Source organism: Podarcis filfolensis (genome assembly GCF_964270895.1).
Source record: "Podarcis filfolensis genome assembly, chromosome: 8".
In the NCBI taxonomy this organism is placed as follows: Eukaryota; Metazoa; Chordata; class Lepidosauria; order Squamata; family Lacertidae; genus Podarcis; species Podarcis filfolensis.
Genome location: NC_139611.1, coordinates 3708493 through 3725605, shown reverse-complemented (window position 1 = coordinate 3725605; position 17113 = coordinate 3708493). Strand labels below are relative to the sequence as shown.

At 48.4% G+C, this 17113-nt stretch overlaps 1 protein-coding gene across 2 annotated transcripts in view; it reads right to left on the bottom strand.

The window, feature by feature from the left end:
- HK2 (hexokinase 2) overlaps positions 1–16592 on the bottom strand; it is a 53374-nt gene extending 36782 nt beyond the window's left edge. Inside the window, exon 1 of one of the 2 annotated variants that reach the window (XM_083629349.1) lies at positions 16444–16592. In XM_083629349.1, the coding sequence (XP_083485475.1) occupies positions 16444–16491 (48 nt within the window). In that variant the 5' untranslated portion in view covers positions 16492–16592. Of the gene's footprint in view, positions 1–359; positions 814–16443 lie in introns of those variants that run through there. The other variant, XM_083629348.1, reaches the window with a different exon arrangement.
- Positions 16593–17113: the final 521 nt, after the last annotated feature.

Genomic DNA, 17113 nt, shown 5'->3' with positions numbered 1-17113 from the left:
TCCTATTTCTCCCCGCGCAGTGGTCAGATCGCAGCGGCAGCCGCCGCCCCTTCCCCCTGTCCCGGGAAACGGGGCGCCCAGAGCCGCCCAATCCACCCAAGACGAGAGGGTCCCTGGGTTCCCTTTCACGAGATCTCCGCGTCTCCTGCGCAGGCGGGAATTCCCCGCTTTTACGCTCCAGCTTAAAAAGCAAGCAAACGTTCCTTGCGCGTCCCTCTGAGCGCGTGCAGAGCGGCGCCCCCCCCCCCCCATAATCGCGCCGCCGTTTCCCGAAAGGGCCCCCGAGCTGCCCCCACGTGCTCGCCCCGCTGCCTCGCCCAGCCGGCCGGTCCCTCGGCGGGGCCCCGGCGCGCCCTCACCCGCTGCACTTGGCTGTGGTTGAGCTCGGTGAAGAAGTACGCCAGCAAGTGGGAGGCGATCATGGCGCGGCGAGACGGGGGCCCGGAGCCCCGGAGCCGGGAGAGGGCGGCGAGGACGAGGCGGAGGCGGCCCTGCCTGGCTACCCGGCGCGGGAACAAAGTGGCTTCTCGAGGCTCGCCAGCGATGCCATCCTCCCCTGCCGGCTCCCGCGTGACGCGCCCTGCCCGGCGCCTCCCATTGGCCCCGGCCGGAGGGTGTGTAGAGCCTCAACCCAGGAGGAGGAGGAGGAGGAGGAGGAAGGCGGCTGCTCGGAAATCTCAGCGGCCCACCCAGGCGGCAGCAGGCTCCTGAGCGAGTGCAGAGTGCAGCGCCCGCCCCGCCCACAGCCCAGGCTCCCCAAGGAAAAACGCGCCCGGGAGGTTGTGGCTCCGTTTGTCACCCGCCCACCCATGCCGCACCCGAGGCGCTTCTACTCGGACACAAGTCCCAGGATCGTGCCCAGGCTCTGAAAACAACACCAGCGCCTGCCTGGGCATAGCCTCGGGTATCCGAATGGGTCCAATGCCCCACCGGCCCTTCCCTTTGCACCTCCCTGGCCACGAGGGCGCTTTCTCGCCCTGGGCATCTTGCGTGGGGCGGCTGAGCAAAAGGAGCCCTAAAGGCGCGGCAGCGGAGAGGCCAGTTTGGGGATTGGGGCTCTTTATTGTCCTGCAAGTGCAACATCGGAAACTAGCTGCGCCCGCGTTGCGCATGGAGTCAGCGCCCCTCCAGGCACCGCATCCCGCTCCGACCCGCCGCGCACATGGTGCTCCGGCTCCCCAGGTTGAGCTGAGGACTCGCCGCGCCGCCCTGCGCCGCCCCGCCTCCGCCGGCGTCGTCACTCCGCCGGGGGCTGGCGAGCGTGCAGAACCGCACGACGCTCGCCTGAGCCGGGAGGGGCTGGCGCAAGGATCGCCGCCTGCCGGAGACGCGCTGCGGCGTCGGGTTCCTGAGCGCGTGCGGAGTGCGGCGCCGGGGCTAGACGCGCCGCTTCGGAGTTGGCGGCCGGAACTCTGAAGGGGACGCGAAGCTTACTCTCCCGCGGAGCCCAAAAGGCGGAGGAGCGAAATAGTTCTTATCGGGACAGAAAGCCATTTTAAATTCCAGTATGCGCCCTGAGAGTCGTGATGGATTCTCCATTAAAAATGGCTTACATAAGGAAAGCTAAAAGTGCTTTTGGTGCCCTTTGAGAAAAGACTTCCGAATAGAAAGCTTTATGGTGCTGTCACGTTCTTTGGCAAAGATGGGGAACCTGTGGCCCTGCAGAGATTGTTGGACTCCCAAAGCATGGCCAGTGGTCAGGGATGATGGCCAGGACATTTGTGCCCTGTCCCGGAAGCCCAGAGGAGCTTGCATGCAATTAAGCATAGTATTTGGGGACCCCCACAAATTTCCCACTCCTCTTCTACAGGATGGGCAAGCAATCCACTCAAACAGAGCTGTCAATCAGGCTGTCAGTTATTTTGCAAGTGGGATTGAACCACATACCTGGCAAATTCAGTCAGAGACACAGGAGACTTCCACACCACCAATACATTCCAGGGTGGATTCATTCACATGCTGTCAAATCCAAGTTGTGTAATTTTTATTTTTATCATATATTTTGTATTTTTTAATATTGTGTTTTTATGTTGCGAACCACCCTGAGATCTACAGATGAAGAGTGGTATACAAATTTTAATAATAGCAACAACAATAGCATATTTGGCCTTATTGTGCAACAAAACCTATATCCAAAAAACCCCTCCACCCCAGACAGTTTGCAATAAGGACCGTGAAGGGGAAGATGCATTGAATATCTGAAATAATGATTGCTTGAACTAATGTCGTATAACCTCACTGTATAGTCACAGTTGTATAATTGAGAACCAGTACGGTGTAGTGGTTAGCATGCTGGACTAGTACCTGGGAGACCAGGGTTCAAATCCCCCACTTAGCCCACTGGGTGTGACTGCCGGTCGCTGCTTCTGAGCCTAACCTACCCCCGTAGAGTTATTGTGGCGGAGAAGTATGTATGCCACCTTAGCTTCTAAACTAACAAATCAGAATCAATGCTCTTTAGACACACAACATTGTAGAACCTCCCACCCTGCATTCTTTGTACAATTAAGTCAGAGTGAATGCTGAGCAAACAGGTTGTCCGGAAGTGATTGTACTGCATTACCTGTGGTCTCTCCTCCAATGAAATGAAGGAGGAAACTGAAGATCTACTAGCTGAGTAGCATTAAGAAGCCGTGTGTCATTCTACCCAAATAACTCCATCTGCACCACTGGACACCCTGCCCCATGCTGATGCTAAACTCCCCCAATGTAGATTTATGCTGGCAAGTTGCACCCACAGGGCAGAGAGTGGGCACAGCCTAGTTTTGCCACACACTAATCTTTATCATACCAGCAGCATGCCAGCAATAACAGTGGCTCTTTGCAGTGGATCTGCAGCTGGTGACTCATGAAGTTGAGCATGGCAATGTCATTGGCTGCCTCCACATGCAGTGTTTGTGGACAGTGTAGTCCCTGACTGGGAGACCATGGCATAGATTCAAGTAATGCCAGGGACACACCTGCTGTTTTTACGTTGTTTCTTATTTGTGTGTATATATCCATTTAAAGTATTATGAAATTGCTTCTTAAATAACATGCTTCACAAAGTGCTTTATCACATGGAACCCCCAATAACACCCTGCAATATTATGAACATGAAGGGAGCGTGCTGGATCAGGCCACCCAGGGCCCTGTGGAGAACCCACAAGCAGGATTCGAGCACAGGAGCGCTCTTGCAGTTTCCAGCGACTGATATTTCTGCCTGCGACTGTGAAGTCACAGCTTAGCCATCATGGCTAGCAGCCATCAATAGACAAATTCTTGGAGGAGGGAGCCAATTCTTTTTTAAAGTCATCTTTGTGGTTGGTGGCCACATTACCTCTTGTGGGAGCGAGATCCATGATTCTAACTATGTGCTATTAATTTTAAAACAAAGAATCTGATCTAAAGCATTGCTGGCCGTGGTGGCTGGTCCACTGCAGCATGTAGAGCTACCTCAGTCGCCCTCATCCAGCCCCCCCCATCCGCCTGCCTTCTTGCCTCAACCAGCCTAGGGGGTGGCACTGGCCAAGGTTGTCCGCCTCCTCCTGCTCCTGGGGTTGCCCTTGGAAAGTCAGCAGGGAGGGGGGAGATGGGGACAAAACTAGTTGGTTCTGCCTCTCCTCTTGGCACTGACTGGCTCTAATTACTGATTCGGCTTCTGCCCCGTGAGTCCAGATGGGTGCCAGCCACTGTGGCCAGTCACTGTGTTTTCTTCCTTCCCCGCAAAGCTGAATAGGTACAGGTGGTGTAGCTGCAAGACTGTGAAATTCTGAGCATAAACCTGCTCTGCTCATCTGTGTAACATCCTACCACTCTTGGGCAAGAGAGCTAGTGGTTAGAGTGTTGGGCCAGGTCCTGGGAGACTGGGGTTCAAATCCCACACTCAGCCATGAAGCTGACTGGGTGTCACCCTGGACCAGTCACAGCCTCTCAGCCTAACCTGCCTCTCAGGGCTGGTTGTGGGGATTAAACAAGGAGGGGGGACGACCACATGTGTCACTTTGAGCTCCTTGGAGGAAGAGCTGGGGTAGAAATGCAATAAATAAATAAAATGTGTTAGAATGGTTTTTTTTTGGGGGGGGGGGGATTGAAGAGGATGAAACCAGCCCAGCTAAATCAGTAGCTGCAGTACTTTGAAATGATTACCCAATTTTGATGGCCAGTGATGGGGTTTTGATCTATGGAAATAATCTACAAAGATGGATGCATTTAATTAGGGGACAAGAAGTTAGCAGCAATTTAAGATGTTAAAAATACCATGGAAGGTGGCGCTCAAGTGTGGTTTCACTATATCCTAGGGCCACAATGTTTAACCAGTTAATTAGTTGATTAAGGCTGTGGTTCCGTACACAGCTGCATTCCCATGAACTCAATGGAGCTTGTTTCAGAATAAACCTTCGTAGAATTACCTTATATAACTGGTGCTGATTAATTGGATAGCAAATGTCTCAGAGCTTATTAGTAAGACAAGTGCCTATGGAAAGTGCAGCTGGCAAGAAGCAGCATCTTAAAATTGGGAAGTCCAGGACCTCTTTTACATCGGAGAGTGACAGTGACAGTGACTCTTCTGCCTCCAGGACGACACACACACACACGCTCAACTTCTAAAGTAGGTCTGGGCGATAACTGGTTTTCAATATCACGATATATCATCAGCTAAATATTTTGATATATCATGATATGATATATATCATGAAATAAGGAAGGAACTACACAGAGGCAAACAGGACAATGTCCTGGCAACTACTTCTGCAAGTCCTGGCAACTACTTCTGCAAGCTACTGCCAGCACTCTCTATCACTGCCGCAAGGCCTCATAGGCCACTGCCATTACTGCTGCCGCTTTCCATTGATTTGGACAAAATAGCCTTGCGAACCAATTTTGGGCCATGGGCAGGAAGTTCTGAAACACCTGATCCACTGTAAATTGGAAAGTGTGCACTGGAAGGTTCAAGTGCCTCTTTCTACAAATGTTAAATTGTGTTTTGTGCTTTAAAAAACATGCGTTTTCCACCCTGATTGCTTTCAGAGAAATAAATATTTAGTTTCTTCATGGTGATTCACTTTGTAATTTTATAGCTCTCCCCTTTTAAAGGGCCTTCTTCCTCTCCCTTGAACTGTGCCCTGTGAATCTAAAAGCCCCTCCCAGGGCATCTGTCCTGTCTAAATATAGCCTCGATGCAGTTTTATTGAATGCTGTAAAGGGCACGGAAGAATTAATACTTCCTGGGGAGCCTTCTGTACAGCAGCACCATGACTGGGTTTTACAATCCCTCGCAATCACTCTCTAAGGCAAGTCATTTAGCACAGAATCAAGAGGGAGACTTTGTTCTCCCAGAGGACATTAGAGGTGTGTCTGAACCACACAGGTACAGGGGTGGGCTGATACGGCTGGAAGACACTCCATGAAAAAACAAGACCCCTGCCCAAAGAAAACTGTTTAGGAGAAGAGGTGGGAGTGGGAGTTATTGCCACATTTTTTAAATAAAAAGGTTCTAGGCTGGAACCCTTTTTGATGTGGAAAGAGGCACGTTCTTATGTGAAGTTCCTCAGAATCTAATGTGGTCCAAATCCAAGCAGAGATTCATCACCAGAAGAGCACCAGACAGTGGTCCATTCAGTTCAGCATCCTGTTCTTAGATGATCCAGACACTGATCTAGCCCTTATATAGGGAAAGATCATTGGAAGTCAAGCCTGCTACTGTCACAGATGCTGGTGCTGTTTAATCTTTTCAGCATGACACTACGTCATTCACTGACTCCTGCTAAACCCCAGGCAAAATGAATGCGTGACTCAGGCTCAATAGAATGGAGAACATCTGCCCTTTGCTTGTAAATGACTTTTTAAAAACGCATTTCAAATAAGATACATGCAAACAGTGGATGGCTAAGCCCTTTCCTCAAGCATCTTGGTAGGTCTGCACAGATAAAATATGAACGGCACTCTCACTCCCAGTCCATCTAGCCCAGAATCCAGTTCTCACCTTGGCCAACCAGATGCCCAGATGGGAGGCCCACAAGCAGGAGGCGAGCACAAGAGCAACTTGCCCCTCCTCTGGTTTCCAGCAACTGGGATTCAGGGGCATGAAGGCAGAGAAGAGCTGTCCTGGCTAGTAGCCCCTGATAGCCTTCTCCTCCATCAATTTGTCTCATCCTCTTTTAATGCCACCTAGGATGGTGGGAGTGAGTTCCATAGCTTAACTATGCATAATATGAAGACGTACTTTCTTTTATCCGTCCCAAATCTGGATGTGTTACTGTTAACGAAGCAAGCCAGCTGCCCAACCTTTTGCTTTGCCAGCACTGAGATAGTTCCTCCTCTCAGGCTCACATTCGAAAGACATGATGCAGGAGGGAAAGGGGAGGGTTGGGAAGAGGGGAAGCAACCTCAGAGTGACAGCTTTGCCTTTGCAGATTCTGGCCATGGGTAAGAGCAGCAACCCGTGGCTGATCTCAGTGGCAGCTCTGGCTGCCGTGCCCTTGATAAAAAGCAGCCTCATTGTGGCTTCCACCTGAGGATCTGTGGGACTTGTGGTTCTGTGGTTGGAAAGTGAGATGCTTTTACTAAAAGATTCTGACCACAATTCCTAGAATCCCTTCAGAGAAACCTTTGAAGATGCCTCAGGTGGTAGAATCCTGCAAGCGTGGCACCACACACACGCACCCCACTGCCAGAGAAGCAGGAAGAAGCAGTGGCAACTGAACTCTTGTGAGATTTCGCTGCAGCTGCTGCTACATCTTCACCTCACTTTTCCCATGGCAATGAACCGCCCATCACTGCTGCCACTAGAGAAACAATAAGAAGTGGCTTCTGTGTTCTGACGAGATCTCACCAGAAGCTGAAGCTGTGTGACTCCAGTAAGCAGGACTGCAGCGGCCATGAGAGGACAGCACCTTCCCATTTCGCCTCAGGCAGTGAAACAGAATGTGTCCTGGTCATTTTACAGTTTCTTGAAATAGAAACAATGTTAGTCAGGCCAGTTTCCAAAGGGTAGAGAAGAGGCAGAGCACGTGGGGCAGGATGTGGGCAGAGCAAAGCATTCCTGCTGCTTGGCTGCTCAGGAAGACAGAGCTCTAGGCTCCAGGAACACAAGCGGTCCTACCACCCTCATATCTGAGGGCAGCATTTCAATATATAGGTATCTGTCTATATACATAAAAGTGTAATGCTGTCATCACACGCAGCCCCCGTTGGAGGATTTGCAGTGTCACATCACAATCTTGGAAATGGTGTTGGGAAAATGAAAGGGGCACTTAGTAGTTGCATTGGGGTGGGGAGGGGAAGTTCTAGAGGGTTAATGTGGGGAGAATGGTGGGGGATTGGTGAGTAGAGTGAGCAAGGACACAGCACCGTGTGTGTGTGTGTGTGTGTGTGTGTGTGTGTGTGTGTACACATATATATGACAGATCAGTATTGCTGCAGGGGTTCATGATGAAGAATACTGACAACTAGGGACAAAACTAGAGATCACAGCTCACTGGCAGAGCACATATGTTGCATGCAGGAGGTCCCAGGAAAAGTCCCTGGCATTTCCAGTCCAGCCAGCTAGTGATGGAGAAGGTGCTTCTCTGTCCGAGTCCCTGGAGAACCATCGAGAATACTCAACAAGAATATGGATGAACAAATAGTCTGATTTGATACAAGGCAACTTCCATCATTGGCTCCTGCTACTGCATTTTAGCATTTATCACACTATAGCATTTTCACAGGCATTTGTCTCCATAATTATTTTACAACAGCCTTGTAAGGTAGGCTAATATTATGATCTCCCTTGTTGCAGATGGGAGAAAGGCTGAGACAAGAGGCACTTACATAAACGTGAATCCAGATGCCAGTAATCTTGGCGTGAAAACACGCCCAACATTTCCTTGCCCATACAGGGCTCAGAGGGAGCCGGTTTTTCCAGCTTTGCACACAGCTGACTGCCTATCCTTTGTGTCAGTCATGAGGTCTCTCCCTTTTCTGGGAGGATGGCTGTGGACAGTGTCACTTGGCTGGACTTTGCATCAGTCAGAAAGTTACCTCCCCCTTCCCACAGAGAAGTAGACAAAATGTGTTTTTTCGAAAGTGCATGTCTGTGTGTGCAAAGGGATAAGTCAATAAAAAAATGAAAGCCCACTTGAATCATCAGGGCAAGAATGACCTGAAACTAAGCACACATGACGTATCGGTACAGGAGTGCCCCCCCCCCGACTGCAGTACCCACTAAGAACATAAGAGCTGGCTGGATCAGGCCAATGGCCCATCTAGTCCAGCATCCATAGTGGCCAACCAGATGCCTGTGGAATACCCCACAGACAGGGTGCAAGATGAACTCTCTCCTTCTGTGGTTTCCAGAGACTGGTATTCAAAAGCATTACTGCCTCCAGCAGTGAACAATGTAGCCTTCATGGCTAGCAGCCATCGACAGCCTTGTCCTCCATGAATCTGTCTACACCTCTTTTAAAGCCATCCAGAGTAGTGGCCATCACTGCCTCCTGTGCGAGGAGTTTCACAGCTTAATATGCTCTGTGTGAAGAAAAACCTTGTTTCATCTGCCCTGAATCTTCCAACATTCAGCTTGTGAGGATGTCCAAAAGTTTAGTGGGATTCCCCTTCCTTGTAATATGAATCCAGTAATATGAATCCCAACCCTCTGTAGCAGCAAAAGCAACCCTGCTCCATCTTCCATGTGACAGCCCTTTTGCACCCAGGTGAGAGGGTGCAAATGTGGGTGAGCGGAAGAGCCGTGCTTGCATTTGAGAGCAAGTGGGTGGGTAGAGGCCCCTTTCCATGGGCTCAGTTGTGTGAAAAGGACTCACGGTTGCCCACAATGGCTTCATATTTGAGAGAAGAGGACTGGAGTGACTTTAAAAACCATTCAGTCTTGCTCCTTCACACCCTATACCCTATAATGCAATTCACCTGGGATTTGTGCACCAGACCAAAAATTTGTTGTGCAGGAGGCCTCCCTGAAAGAGCACGTGGGCAGAACTGCAAGGCCGGGTCAGAAATCTCCCTGTCCCTGGTAACCCAAGCATGCTGGTCTGGTATAGAAGCTGCCACATGCCTGCCAAGCTGCGCCATCAAAATGGTGTGGAAACATTTGTCCTCTGAGACTGACCACTGGTCCTGATAGCAGCAGGTGCTCCAGCTTGGGTTGGACCTCAAAGTGCGGGGTCCTGTGGCCCTCAATGACCAAGAGAGCAGCAGAGATTGGAGGAAGCATCAACTGACAGGCCCTGCATCAGCACCAGAGATGTTCTACACATACCAGAGTACATGAGGTCAGATGCTGGTTCCTGCAGCATCGCTCCTTCCTTCTTCTTCTTTTAAAAACCATATAGCCGAGGAATAGCCAAGGAGGCATGAACATGGTTGCAAATGCTCATTTTATTAAAGCTTTTCTAGTACTTATTCCCAAATGTTTGGCAGCAAGAAACAATACAGCAGCAGAAAACTCCTTTTTATTCCCGTAGTCATGTTGGTGCTGTGAGTTTTTATCAGTGTGAAACTGCATATGCTCAGAGTATTTATTTTTGCAGTCTGTGTTGGCCAGCTGTTTTCTTGCTTTTTGCTCCAGCTTATCAGGAAGGCAGATGCAGTTGCAAAGCATATAATGGCTGAATGGGAGAGAAGTGTGATTTGTGTGCTTTGCAACTGAAGTAATGCACCAAGCTCCCCACCGCCCTCCATGCAAAGTCCGCAAGAGCCAAGCAAGAGGCAGCAGCCAGAGGCAGATTTAGGGGAGCACAACAAAGAGCCTAAGGGGCGCTACAACTATGATGTAGAATGGAAGGTGAGAGGTGCACATAAGAGGTGCAGCAGCTACATAAGACCAGAGGACCTTAAGACCTCCTGGATCCTTAGACCCCGTTTCTGGCCATATCAGGGGAGCAGGAAGCTCTGGCCAGCCATTCTCCCCATGTGCCAGCTGCCACACTGCCACGGCAAGGAAGAAGGTTCAGGAGTCTTGGTGCTGCTACTACAAACCCACTGCTCTTCCCTCCTCCAGTGACCTCCACTTGCCTTTTCCCATCTAAGCTCCTGCCTTGCAGAACCATATGCTCCAGGTTGACCCAGCCAAGCATAACTTTAGCCTAGGCATGGCTGCAAAGCACCTCCTCAGGAAGGAACAATTTGCAAGGGAGGAGGGGGTACTTAAGGTCCCACTGTCCCACTGAAAGTCTTTGCCCTGCACAGAGAGAAAGAGAGACAGAGACAGTACCTGTTCACATGGAAGATGGAGCCAGCTTGTTTTCTGCTGCTCCAGGGAGAGGACCTGAACCAATGGATTCAAATGACAAGAAAGGACATTCTGACTAAACCTGAGGAAGAACTTTCTGATGGCAAGAGCCCTTTGACAGTGGAACAGATGCTTTTGGAAAGTGGTGGGCTATCCTTCAATGGAGGTCTTTAAACAGCATTTGGACAACCATCTGTCTGGGATTCTTCAGCTGTGATTTCTGCCTTGCAGGTGGTTGAACTAGATCAGTGTTTCCCAACCTTGGGCCTCCAGCTGTTTTTGGACTACAACTCCCATCAACCTTAGCTAGCAAGACCAGTGGTCAGGGATGATGGGAATTGTAGTCCGAAAACAGCTGGAGGCCCAAGGTTAGGAAACACTGAACTAGATGATCCTTGGGCTCCCCTTCCAACTCCATGATTCTACCCCACCACTAATAGGGGTTCCAGAAAAGCAACCTGGGGAGGGATTCCAGAGAGAAGAGAGAGTGGGGTGGGTGGGTTTTGCACACATACATGCCACACAACCACCATTCTGCTGCTGGAGATTCTGCTGTGCTAAGGACACATTGCAGTGGGAAAGAAGTCGTTGGGTTCGTATTGCCCATGGCTGCATCATAACATGTCAAAAGATGGAGTAAGTACACTAATGTGCTCATTCCAATGGATCCTTTGCAAGTTGGAATACTGCATCACAACATCCGGAGAAAAGCAGATTTTGAGTGACTGCCTCTCCTCTCCTCTCCCCTATATTGCTTATTTTCCACTTTCCTCCTCCTCAAGTGCTACTCAAGTGTGCTTGTCACAACCAGAGCTGTCAAAAGCTGGCTTCTTCATCCAGAGGGCAGTTTGCATTGCAAGCAGGATATATAAAGCACAGAGCAAAGGATATGAATGTCATTCATAATAACATATATTCATCTGTCAACATTACTTACATGGATTGCTTCTTGCCAGTTACCTTAAATAAATAAAAAAGTCTTCCAAACTGATATCATAGAGCTGTGTTTCTGCCAAGAAGAATCCAGGAGATTAAGGTGACAGTCCAGCAATTCATAGCAGTGATTTACAAGGGATCCTGGATGGAAAATGTACTTGGCTCATATTTACTATACTAACTTCTCTGGTTTGAAACAAAAATTTTTTTTCCTTCCAGTAGCACCTTAAAGACCAACTAAGTTAGTTCTTGGTCTTTAAGTTAGTTGGTCTTTAAGGTGCTACTGGAAGGAAAAAATTTTTTTGTTTTGACTATGGCAGACCAACACGGCTACCTATCTCTCTGGTTTGGAATGTGTAAACACATTTGTTGCTGCCGATGATGAGTTTTGCCTGCAGTGTTGTGAGGCTGAGCAACCCTCTTACTTGTTTGTTTATGCATTTCTAGCCCATCTTTTCCTCCAAGAAGCTCAAGGTACATGGTACTCCCCCTCCTCAATTTAATCCTCACAACAGCCCTGTGAGATGGGTTAGACTGAGAGGCGGTGACTAGCCCAAGGTGTCCCAGTGAGCTTCATGGCTGAGTGGCAGAATTCTGGCTAGGACTGATTAGAGTTGTTAGCCCAAAACATCTGGAGAGCACCAGGCTAGGGAAGGCTGATCTAAACTCAATGGGCCCAAGACCAAAATTATCATCTTCCTCCTCAAGAGTCATGTTACATCTCCCATTCCAGCATGGCAAAAACATGTCCCTTCCTCTCTGCCCCCTTGGCATACAATTCTGCACCCTGTTGTTGCCTTGTGTTTGTTTGATTTCATTTAATATTTGCAACCCACATATTCCCCACACAGCATAGTGCAATAGTGTCAGAATAGCAGCCCACAAAGCAATATGTCAAATGATCGATAGAAAACAGAAAATAAAGATAATGCGATGTCCACCTCCAGAGCCTTATGTCAGCCCCCATCACATCTGTCCAGAACTCTGCTGCAACTCTCTCATCCCTCTGATCATGCGATGCCTCTCCTGAGCTACATATACATACAGGCTTCCTGTCAGTACCCAGATGCAGCCCCTCCTGTCTCTCCAGACATCCCAGTGCACACTTTCTGAAGTACCATTTGCACACTGAGAGCTCCACAGAATGACCACTTATGCCTCATCGAAACAGAGGAGATGCATTGCTCCAAAAAGGAAGCGGTTGAAAGAGACATATGCATAAACTTTGCATGTGCTAATTTATAGGCACAGGTGCAAATTTAGAAATAATTGCTACAATTTTTAAATAAAATGCATCTCATCATAAAGACCAGGTGACCTCAGCTGTTCACTGCTGATGGGCAACTTCAAGGCCCACTGATCTTCATCTTTATGGTTCTTTCTCTTCAAAACACACTTGGACTGGAAAAGCACTTTAAATAGAGGACTGTCCTCTGCAGAGCATAATGGATGCAACACAACTACCTGAACAGTGGCTAGTGCAATATGTGGTGCTTTCTAAATGATTTGTTGCAGCATGTTGAAACCGACACTATGCAAGAAGGGAAGCTAAATTGTGTCAGTTCTTTGAAAATGAAAATACGTTGAGAAAGGACCCAAGACAGTCAGGTGGCAAATCTGGGTTGCACACATAACAGAGCACACCAGGTCTTGTGTCACCAGGCCTAGAGGCCAGGTGGGGCTCCTGCTGGGGGGGGGTGCAGATAAGACTCCCCTGCTTCTGCTGCAATGAGGAGGTAGGTACACTGAGGGTGGGGCTAGGGAGGGTGTTTTGCCCAAGGCTCTGTCAAAACCTGGACCCCAAACTGCCACACATGTGCATTCCACATACCCCACTTAGGAGAACAGGTCAGGGAATGGCCATCCGCCTTGATGCACCTGCCTTGCTCGCAGAAGTTTCCAGTTTCAATACCCTCAAAGCTTGCAGGTAGGGCTGGGAAAAGCTCCTGCAAGAAGTGCTGGAGAGCGACTGCCAGTCAGAACAGACAACACTGAGCTAGTTGGATTCAAGGTCTGATTCAATATAAGGCATCTTCCTATGCTGTCAAAGTAGCATATCTATCTCCGCCCCCTCTCTTGCCATATTAATGGTGCACTGCTGGAAATGGTGACATATTGAGTCAGATCATGAATCCACCAAGCTCAGTATTGTCTGCTCTGACTGGCAGTGGCTCCTAGCTGTACCTCTCCCAACAATACCTGGAGATGTTAGCAGGGGCTGAACCTGGGACTTCTGCATGCAAGGCAGGTGCTCTGCAATCTGCGCTATGTTTCCCCCCAGCAGGTGGGAAAAGCACGTCCCGCTTTTGTGGGGTCTAGTTGAATCACTAGATCTCAGTTATTTATAGTTCTCTTCGACACAGTAAATGCGTTTTCATTTTGGGGTAGTTGTTTCAAGTATGTACACTTCTGTTATCGTCACACAACATCACCATCAGGAAGCGAGTTCCGTGCTAATGACAAACCATGCTCAAAGCTGTTCAGAAAAAGCTAGCATGTCAGGATGGAGGCTTCTGGGTGGGGCTGCAGGAGGTGAGTGGTGGGCCCTCCCTCAATGGAGGTCTTTAGGCAGCCCTCTGCTTGGGATGCTGTTAGATCTGGATCCCCTGCACTGAGCAACAGGTTTGATGAAATGGCCTACAAGACCACCATCCCATTCTTTAACTCTAGATTTGTAGCTTGGGAGTATTTTTAAATGCAGCCTCGGAGAAGTGTCCACCTGGTTCATACCCCCCTGAATCAATGACAGATGTTGCACCAGCAGCTCCCCTTCCTAGAGAAACATTAAACAAGCAGGATTGAGCATTTTCAACAATGCTAAAATACCTGTACAGGTTTGTTTCCAAGCCTAGCTCAAAGTGCTAGACTCACCATGGTATGGTCTGATCCCTTAGGAATCTGCCTGATTGTCATATGCCTATGGAGGCTCTGTTCTGAATGCTCCACTCATGGAGGTAATGAGCATGGAGGCTGTAGACAGGGCCTTTTTGCTGGTGGCACCCCAGCTGGGGATCTCCCTCCTCAGAACAAGTCACCAGCCATGAGCCCCATTAACATTACCTGCTCAAAATTTCAAAGCCACACACTCTTTCCCATCTCTCTCACACGTTATACTTCCTTGAACCTACAGAGACATTTCTATCAATCTCTGCGCAACTCAGCCATTCCAAAAGACTAGCTATGGCAAAGAGGTCTCTAAGCAGAAAAAGCATGTGATTGACTGGGCTGTCAGTACGTCAGCCCTAGTAGGAAAGCCCTTCGTCCATCTGAGAACTGTGGTATGCTAAGGATGCTTGGAGTTGTAACTCTGTTATGGGAAAAATACAGTTCCCAGGATTCTTTGGCAGAAGTCATGTGCTTTAAGTGTACATTGGAAGTACTTTAAAATCAAAACGCACACACACACACATACACACAGGGCTGGACCAAGGCATTTGGTCCACTTTGAGGCTTTCTACAATCCAGCAGTATATAAATTTTATGAAACAAATCAATGAAGGCAAAGTAAAAGGTGATGCGCCCACCAGACAGAATCCAACCAGCTTGGCAGGTGAATCCTATTGCAATTGCAGCAATGGAGCAACATTCACCCCCATTACAGGACTCATGGGGGGAGGATTGGGAGCGGGGGCCTTGCTCAGGTAAATGCTGAGCCTGAACCTGAACACATCCAGATAGGAGGAACAGTGTTGAACTGTAGGCATTTACTCTCTGGCTGAACCCAAGCAGTCTGCACTGAGCAGAGAGAAAGCTCAGTTTGCCCATCAGGTCGGATGTGTTTGCTTGACTGACTCTTCTCATTTTTATCTAAATGCTCAATTACACAGTTAAAACAAATATTGTTGTATCTCAGTAAAGAGAAGATTCTGAAACTATTTCATGTAGATTTAGTTAATTAACACAGAGACAATTAATGCATTCTTTGGCAAACCCTCTTCAATACTTGGCTCGAATCAAGAGTTGAAGCAGAATGACTTGTAACAGAACAATGCAATTAGCCCTGTTCCCTCTTTCATGGGGGCAGCTCCAATTTAAAAGTCCACCGTTAACATGCATATTAGTCAATTAACCAATCAATCTTGCAATCAAAGCTAATTATTACAAATACATCTTTCTGCTTATACTTCTGAACCGTTTCTTTTGCAGGCATTTTTATTTTCTTCAAAAAAGGGGGAACATGTTATTCCTTTCCCAGCAACCAGTAAATGTGTGCCATGGTCTTATTTAATAAAATCTTGTCTGTTGTCTAAGTGCTCTCTTTTCCCAGACAGAGCTACATGCTTATTTTAAACCTCAGTGTTTGTGGGGAAACTGCTATTCTGAACCTTGCATCACTTACTACCAACAGCAAGATTTTCAGGGAAACACCTGTCTGTAGAATTAAACTAAGGGCAGCAAACTTCAACCAGAACCAAGCCAGTTCCGTTACACTGAAACCAAAATCCAACCAGAGAACATAACGGGTTTGACACTTGGTTCCATTAACAGAAGATGCTTCTGCAAGTCTTCTTCCTATCTTTATTAAGTAAAGATATACTTAATATCTTTACTCCAGGAATACAGTTCCAGATGTCCTGCAGGTGTCATTGGACTCCCATCAGTCATGAACTCCCATCAGTCATGACTACCATGGTCAATGGACCTCCAGTTTCTGGAGGTCTACAGCTTCCCCATCCTTGCATATAGTCCAATCACATTCTGCTCTCTTTAAAAACCATTCTCTGCTTCCAGCCTCAATTATCTACACAACTCTAGTTTATCAGTTTATGTTGCCCTGTAAAGTCAACAGAATCATGCATAACGAGAAACTAGTTTCAACATACATCCCGGACAATGCAGGATATTTGCATTGTCCATCTAGATTACATCTTTCCTGTTGCTGAACATCTCCCTTCCCTGATCGCTATGTTTTCTATACAGTGTTTCCTTCCTATCAGGCTTTGGAGGAATCAGACAGAGAAGACACACAGAGAAAAACACACCAGCTGAAAATTCACCACGGAGCAAGGCAAGCTGTGTTCATCTTGAACTCTTCAGCATTATAAACACTGCAAGTGACTTGGAAACACTAGACTGGAATGTTAGTATTTAAACCTGTGGTGAAAAGGGTTGCACCAAGTTCATCTGAAGGATGAGCTACCTGTTTGCTCGAGGAAGCTGAAAATTACACACCTGCCTAAGGTGCATTCCTATTAAAGATACTTTATTTTCAAGTGGGCTGTAAAAACTGAAGCCTGGCTTGCTTCTCCCTCTCACCCAAACAGGAGAGGTGCTTAGAGGTGAAAAGAGAGTGCTCTTACCTGGTTGAAGATTTCCTGGTCCATGGCATCAAGGTCCCTGCCAGCCATCCTCTCTCTCAGTTGTGGGGAAGCAACTTAGAACAATGTGGTGCCTGCTCTGGAGTTCCCTCTTTAAAGACTTGCTCAACACGGACTGAGTGGGTGGAGAGAGAGAGAGAGAGAGAGAGAGAGAGAGCGAGAGCGCTAGCATCTACGAGACTCACGGAGGGAGGTCACTGCCTGGGCTTGAGGCAGAGAAATACGGGATTGTAGCAGGAAGCAGTTTAATCCCAGAGCTGAGCGATGATGAGCAGCCAAATAAATAAATAATTCACCCCTCTGCTGTCAAAAGGCTTGTCTGTGAATGTAAAAAGCCAGAATCTTTGGGGCGCTGGGAGTTTTGCTCGCAGCCCTGCTCTGCTCCAGGGTAAAACTGGCACGTGGCAGGCAGGAGGGAGTAACGCAGGAGGTTCAATGCAACTTATTCATTTTGATTTCACAAAGCAGCTGAGGGACATTTCTGCAACTGCGCTGAAAACATGGGGGCAGGTGGGGGCAGCAGCTCAGTCACTGAACCCCCTTTTTGTGTGCAGAGGTGGGGGGGGGGTCCCAGCCAGGTTCAATCTCTGACACCTCCAGTTTTTCTTAAGGTTCTCTCAAGAACTCATTCTGTTAGAAAAGCGCTCGCTCT